The 7609-nt window shown below is 40.2% G+C and overlaps 1 protein-coding gene across 1 annotated transcript in view; it reads left to right on the top strand.

Annotated features, from left to right (window-relative positions):
- The first annotated feature begins 7268 nt into the window (after window positions 1-7268).
- Window positions 7269-7609, top strand: part of LOC149286398 (uncharacterized) — an 8577-nt gene continuing 8236 nt past the window's right edge. The window contains exon 1 of the mRNA XM_089494158.1: window positions 7269-7609. This exon is cut by the window's right edge and continues 35 nt beyond it. Within this exon, the coding sequence (XP_089350284.1) occupies window positions 7507-7609 (103 nt within the window). The 5' untranslated portion in view covers window positions 7269-7506.

Genomic DNA, 7609 nt, shown 5'->3' with positions numbered 1-7609 from the left:
GAGTGTGCACACATATTTATTTCCACAATGCTCAAGGCGGTTATTCTAGATGATCACACATACTTCCAATTAGTAGTTTTCATTTAGCACATTTACTAAGCCTCGGACACAGGTTTGTACTGCAGTGCATAATTAAAGAATAGAAAAGTTCAATGGGACAGACTGCAGGGCTGCATGCTACCTTTGCATATTTTTCCAATGTGCAGAGGACATTGTCAGGACCCCTCTGTGAACAAAACTTTCTTTTTCCTTTTAAAATTTTATTAATTGATATTCTTAAAACATACAAAAACTTTCAGCAAGGAACAGTGTGCATAGCCTCAAAAGCAGAGGTACTCACTGAATCCTTCGCATTAAAATCTAGATTTTAAGATGCGGGCAGTAGAAAGGAAAAGCACTGTTCAGCAAAAACACAGCAGGTTCTTCCCAATTCCCTGCATTTGCTAGAGATTCTCAGTCTCCTTCTCTGTTTCATCAGGACAAAACTGCCATCATGGCACTGCAAACCCACAGCTGACCTAATACCATAAAGTGAATTATCTCTGGTTAGGATAACAGAGAATTAATTCTGGTTTCATTAGACAAGTATCTGACAGTATTGCATGTTGCCACCTAGTGGTTAATATGCCTAATTGTCATAGATGTGCTAGATTAATGTGTTTTTGGACTGTACTGTTTTAGACTGGAGCTGAGCACTCACCTGATGAAATGTTAGACATCCGTCTTGGAGGTATCGTCAATCATCTTGCCACTGCCTATGTAAGAGAATGTATATATGGCTTGTAACAGATGGGCTGAATGAGCAGTGCTGGAACTGATTCTATGGTTAGGGACTGCGCACCATCTGCACAATCCCTAATGTAGCACGGCGGTGTACTAATGGCGGCCTCCCATCCACATGGGGGCCACCATCTTTATGTAAGGGATGCATAATTGATCAAGTGTGAATAATGTGTGAATATGTGTGAATAATTGGTCTGAACCGTGATATGAATGCTTGGTCTGAACCTGTATCTGAATTCTTTTTCTGAACCTTGGTCGGAACCTTGATCTGAATCCTAGGTCGGGACCTTGATTTGAATCCTTTGTTCGATTCATGATCTGAATCCTTGGTCTGAAAATTAATCTGAATACATGGTCCAAGCCTTGATCTGAATCCTTGGTCTGAAACATGATCTGAATCCTGGGTATGAACTGTTACTTGAATCTTTGGAATGAACCTTGATCTGAATCCTTCGTCTGAAACTTGATCTGAATCCTTGGTCTGAACCCTGATCTGAATTTTTTGTATGAACCCTGATGTGAATCTTTAGAATGAACCATGATATGAATCCTTGGTCTGAACCGTGATCTGAATGTTTGGTCTGAACCTGGATCTGAATTCTTTGTCAGGACCTTGATCTGAATCCATGGGATGAACCTTCATCTGAATCCTTGGTCCAAGTCTTAATCTGAATCCTTGGTCTGAACCGTGATCTGAGTCCTTGGTCTCAACCCTGATCTGAATCCTTGGTATGAAACTTGGTCTGAATCCTTGCTCCGGACCTTCATCAGAATACTTGGTCCAAGCCTTGATCTGAATATTTGGTCTGAAACATGATCTGAATCCTTGGTCTGGAACTTGATCTGAATCCTAGGTCGGGACCTTGATTTGAATCCTTGGTTCGAGCCTTGATCTGAATCCTTGTTCTGAAACTTAATCTAAATACATGGTCCAAGCCTTGATCTGAATCCTTGGTATGAACCCTGATGTGAATCTTTTGAATGAACCTTGATCTGAATCCTTGGTCCGAGCCTTATTCTGAATCGGTTGAAACGTAGTATGAATCCTTGGTCCGAGCTTTGATCTGAATCTTGGACTGAACCGTGATCTGAATCCTTGGTCTAAACCTTGATATGAATCATTTTTCTGAACTTTGATCTCAATCCTTGGTCTGGACCTTGATCTGAATCGTTCTCAACTTTGATCTGAATGGTGTGGACCTTGATCTGAGTGCTAGTTCTAAACCTTGATTTGAATCCTTGGTTCGAGCCTTGATCTGAATCCTTGGTCTGAAACTTGATCTGAATGCTTGGTCTGAACCGTGATCTGAATCCTTGGTCTGAACCCTGATCTAAATCTTTTGTATGAACCCTGATGTGAATCTTTGGAATGAACCTTGATATGAATCCTTGGTCTGAACCGTGATCTGAATGTTTGGTTTGAACCTGGATCTGAATTCTTGGTCTGGACCTTGATCTGAATCCTTGATCTCAACCTTGATCTGAGTCCTTGGTCTGGACTTTGATTTGAATCCATGGTATGAACCTTCATCTGAATCCTTGGTCTGAAACTTAATATGAATACTTGGTCCAAGTCTTGATCTGAATCCTTGGTCTGAAACTTGGTCCAAGTCTTGATCTGAATGCTTGGTCTGAAACTTGATCTGAATCCTTGGTCTGAATCCTTGATGTGAACCTTGATTTGAATCCTTCGTATGAACCTTGAACTAAATCCTTGGTCTGAACCGTGATCTGAATTCTTGGTCTGGACCTTGATCTGAATCCTTGATCTCAACCTTGATCTGAGTCCTTGGTCTGGACCCTTGATCTGAATCCATGGTATGAACCTTCATCTGAACTTTGGTCTGAATCCTTGGTCTGAAAATTGATCTGAATCCTTGGTCTGAACCCTGAGCTGAATCCTTTGTATGAACCCTGATGTGAATCTTTGGAATGAACCTTGATATGAATCCTTGGTCGGAACCGTGATTTGAATGTTTTGTTTGAACCTGGATCTGAATTCTTGGTCTGGACCTTGATCTGAATCCTTGATCTTAAACTTGATCTGAGTCCTTCATCTAGACCTTGATCTGAATCCATGGTATGAACCTTCATCTGAATCCTTGGTCTGGATCTTGATCAGAATCCTTGGTCCGAGCCTTGATCTGAATCGTTGGTTGAAACGTGATCTGAATCCTTGGTCCAAGTCATGATATGAACCTAGGTCGGGACCTTGATTTGAATTATTGGTTCGAGCCTTGATCTGAATCCTTGGTCTGAAACTTAATATGAATATTGATCCAAGTCTTGATCTGAATCCTTGGTCTGAAACTTGGTCCAAGTCTTGATCTGAATGCTTGGTCTGAAACTTCATCTGTATACTTGGTGTGAACCTTGATCTGAATCCTTCGTATGAACCTTGAACTAAATCCTTGGTCTGAACTGTGATCTGAATGTTTGGTCTGAACCTTGATCTGAATTCTTGGTCTGGACCTTGATCTGAATCCTTGATCTCAACCTTGATCTGAGTCCTTGGTCTGGACCTTGATCTGAATTCTTGGTCTGGACCTTGATCTGAATCCTTGATCTCAACCTTGATCTGAGTCCTTGGTCTGGACCTTGATCTGAATCCATGGTATGAACCTTGATCTGAATTCTTGGTCTGGACCTTGATCTGAATCCTTGATCTCAACCTTGATCTGAGTCCTTGGTCTGGACCTTGATCTGAATCCATGGTATGAACCTTCATCTGAACTTTGGTCTGAATCCTTGGTCTGAAAATTGATCTGAATCCTTGGTCTGAACCCTAATCTGAATCTTTGGTATGAACCCTGATCTGAATCTTTTCAATGAACCTTGATCTGGAGCCTTTGTCTGGACCTTGATCTGAATCCTTGGTTTCGACCTTCATCTGAATGCTTGGTCTGTACCTTGTTCCTGAATCCTTTCCAAAATTTTGCATAGCGTTCTTGGCTTCAGATCAGGAAATGTTCTGTGTACCATAACTCCTCCACTGAAACTACCTGACCTAAGATTCAGATCAAGGTTCAGGCCATGGATTCAGATCAAGGTCCAGACCAAGCATTCAGATCAAGGTTCATTCCGAAGATTCACATCAGGGTTCATACCCAGGATTCAGATCAAGGTCCGGACCAAGTATTCAAGTTTCAGACCAAGGATCAAGGCTGGAACCAAGGATTCAAATCAAGGTCCAGACCTAGCATTCAGATGAAGGTTCAGACCATGGATTCAGATCAAGGTCTAGATGAAGGACTCAGATCATGGGTGAGACCAAGGATTCAGAGCAAGGTGTAGACCAAGAATTCAGATCCAGGTTCAGAGCAAGGATTCAGATTACGGATTACGGATAAGACCAAGGATTTTAATCAAGGTTCAGACCAAGGATTCAGATCAAGGTCAAGACGAAGGACTCAGATAAAGGTTGATACGAAGGATTCAGATCACGGTTCAGACCAAGCTTTCAGAAGGTTGGAGACCAAGGTCTACACCAAGGATTCAGTTCAAGGTTCATACGAAGGATTCCGATCAAGGTTCAGACCAAGGATTCAGACCAAGTTTCAGACCAAGGATTCAGATCACGGATAAGACCAAGGATTCTAATCAAGGTTCACACCCAGGATTCAGATGAAAGTCAAGAACAATTGTTCAGACCAAGGTTTCAGATCAAGTTTCAGACTAAGCATTCATATGAAGTTTCAGACCAAGGATTAAGATCAAGTTTCAGACCAAGAATTCAGATCAAGGTTCATACCAAAGATTCACATATAGGTCCAGACCAAGGATTCAGACAAAGTTTCAGACCAAGGATTAAGATCAAGTTTCAGATCAAGAATTCAGATCAAGGTTCATACCAAAGATTCAGATATAGGTCCAGACCAAGTTTCAGACCAAGGATTCAAATCAAGGTTTATATAAAAGATTCAGATATAGGTCCTGACAAAGGATTCATTTCAAGGTTCATACCAAGGATTCAGATCAAGGTTGAGACCACTTATTCAGATCAAGGCTTGGACCAAGTATTCAGATTAAGTTTGAGACAAGGATTCAGATCAATGCTCAATTCAAATCAAGGTCCTGACCTAGGATTCAGATCCAGGTTCAGACCAAGGTTCAGAAAAAGAATTCAGATCCATTTTCAGAACATCCTCGGACGGATTCAGATGACGTTTCAACCAACAATTGTATCCCTGCATGGGAGAAGTATGCGATTTATCCCTGAATGTGAGAAGTATTCTATGTATTCCTGCAAGGGTGAAACAATCTATGTATTCCTACATGGCAGAAGCATTCTATGTATTCCAACATGCGAGAATCATTCTATGTATCCCTACATTGCAGAAACATTCTGTGTATACCTGCATGGGAGAAGCATTCTATGTATTCCTGCATGGTAGAATCATTCTATGTTTTCCCACATGGGAGACTTAATCAATATATTACTGCATGGGAGAAGCATTCTAAGCATGCAGGCAAACATAGAATTCTACTCTTATGTAGGAATACGTAGAATGCTTCTCCCATGGAGTAATATTTAAGTCTCCCATGCAGGCAAACATAGAATGCTACTCCCATGTAGCAATCCATAGAATGCTTTTCCCATGTAGGAATACATAGAATACCTCTCCCATGTAGGAATATTTATTAAGCCATGCAGGCAAACATAGAATGCTTCTCGCATGTAGGAATATATAGAATGCTTCTCCCATGCAGTAATATATTGATTAAGTCTCCCATGTGGGTATACATAGAATGAATCTCCCATGTAGGAATACAAAGAATGCTTCTCCCTTGTAGAAAAGCATAGAATGCTTCTCCCATGCAGTAATATATTAAGTCTCCCATGTGGGAATACATAGAATGATTCTACCATGCAGGAATACATAGAAGGCGTCTCCTATGCAGGAATACATAGAATGCTTCTCCCATGCAATAATATATTGATTAAGTCTCCCATATGGGAATACATAGAGTGATTCTACCATGCAGGAATACATAGAATGCTTCTCACATGCAATAATATATTGATTAAGTCTCCCATATGGGAATACATAGAGTGATTCTACCATGCAGGAATACATAGAATGCTTCTCACATTTAGGGATGAATCGAATACTTCTCCCATGCAGGGATACATAGAATGCTTCGTTCATGCAGGAATACATAGACTGAATCTCCCATGTAGGAATACCTAGAATGCTTCTGCAATGTAGGAATACATAGCATGCTTCTCCCATGTAGGAATATATTGATTAAGTCTCCCATGCAGGAATACATAGAATGATTCTGCCATGCTCGGATACATAGAAAGTTTCTCCCTTGCAGGAATAAATAGAATGATTCTTCCAGGCAGGAATACATAGAATACTTCTCCCATGTTGGAGTACATTCGTTAAGTCTACAATGCAGGAATACATAGAATGCTTCTCCCATGCAGTAATATGTATGGGAATACATACAGTAAGATGTATGGGAATACATAGAATGATTCTACCAGGCTACTCCCATGTAGGTATACATATAATACTTCTCCTATGTAGGAATATTTATTAAGTCTCCCATGCTGGCAAACATAGAATGATACTCCCATTTAGGAATACAAAGAATGCTTCTCCCATGTAGGAATACATAGACTGCTTCTCGCATGCAATAATATATTGATTAAGTCTGCAATGTAGGAATACATAGAATGCTTTTCCCATTTAGGAATACATAATAATAATAATAATAATAATAATAATAATAATAATAATAATAATAAATTTTATTTCTACCCTGCCTTTCCAAAAAATATTCAAGGCGGCTTACAAAATGCTTCTCCCATGTACGAATATATGAAGTCTCACATGCAGGAATACACAGAATGATTCTGCCATGGACGGATACATAGAAAGTTTCTCCCTTGCAGGAAGAAATAGTGTAGGAATACATAGTTTGACCCTTGCAGGAATACACAGATAACTTCTCACATTCAGAGATAAATCGACTATTTCTCCTATGCAGGGATACATAGAATGCTTCTGCCACTCAGAAATACATAGAATGCTTCTCCCATGTAGGAACACATAGAATGCTTCTCCCATGCAGGTACACAAATAATGTTTATTCCTTGCAAGAATACATAGAATAATTCTTTCATTCAAGTGTACATTTAATACTTCTTCATGTAGGAATACATAGAATGCTTCTCCCATGCAGTTATATATTGATTAATTCTCCCATGCAGGAATACATCGAATACTTCTCCCATGCATGAATACATAGAATGATTCTGCCATGCAGGGAAAAATAGAATGCTTCTCCTATGCAGGTATACATAGATTCCTTCTCCCATGTAGGAATATTTATTAAGTCTCCCATGCAGGCAAACTTAGAATGGTACTCTTATGTCGGTATACATAGAATGCTTCTTCCATGCAGGAATACATAGAAAGATTGTCGCATTTCATAATACAAAGAATGCTTCTGCCATGTAGGAATACGGGGGTGTTTCCACTGGGGTTTAACGCGGGTTACGAATCGAATTCAGATAGAGGCGTTCCCATTTGAACCCGATTTAAACCTAGAACGGTTCTAGATCACCCCGCATGCGTTCCCATTTGAAATCGATTCTTTTTTTCGTCCTTTTTTTAAACCGCGTTAAATGCCTTTAACCCGCTTTAAAAAAATAGAAGGGTCGAACCTTCTATTTTCCTTTAATCCGGGATAGTTACCGATGTATTTCAAATGGGAACGTTAGGACGTGAATCGGGTTACCTGTATGGGAGGAGTCAAGCGCGAGGGGGGCTGGCTCCTTGCCTTGCCCCCATCCGTCGTGGCAGTCGCCATT

Source organism: Sceloporus occidentalis, unplaced genomic scaffold (genome assembly GCF_023333645.1).
Source record: "Sceloporus occidentalis isolate IW3139 unplaced genomic scaffold, rSceOcc1.0.p SCAF_69, whole genome shotgun sequence".
Classification (NCBI taxonomy): Eukaryota; Metazoa; Chordata; class Lepidosauria; order Squamata; family Phrynosomatidae; genus Sceloporus; species Sceloporus occidentalis.
Note: the sequence above shows the minus strand (reverse complement) of the source record. Positions and strands in the feature narration are given on the sequence as shown.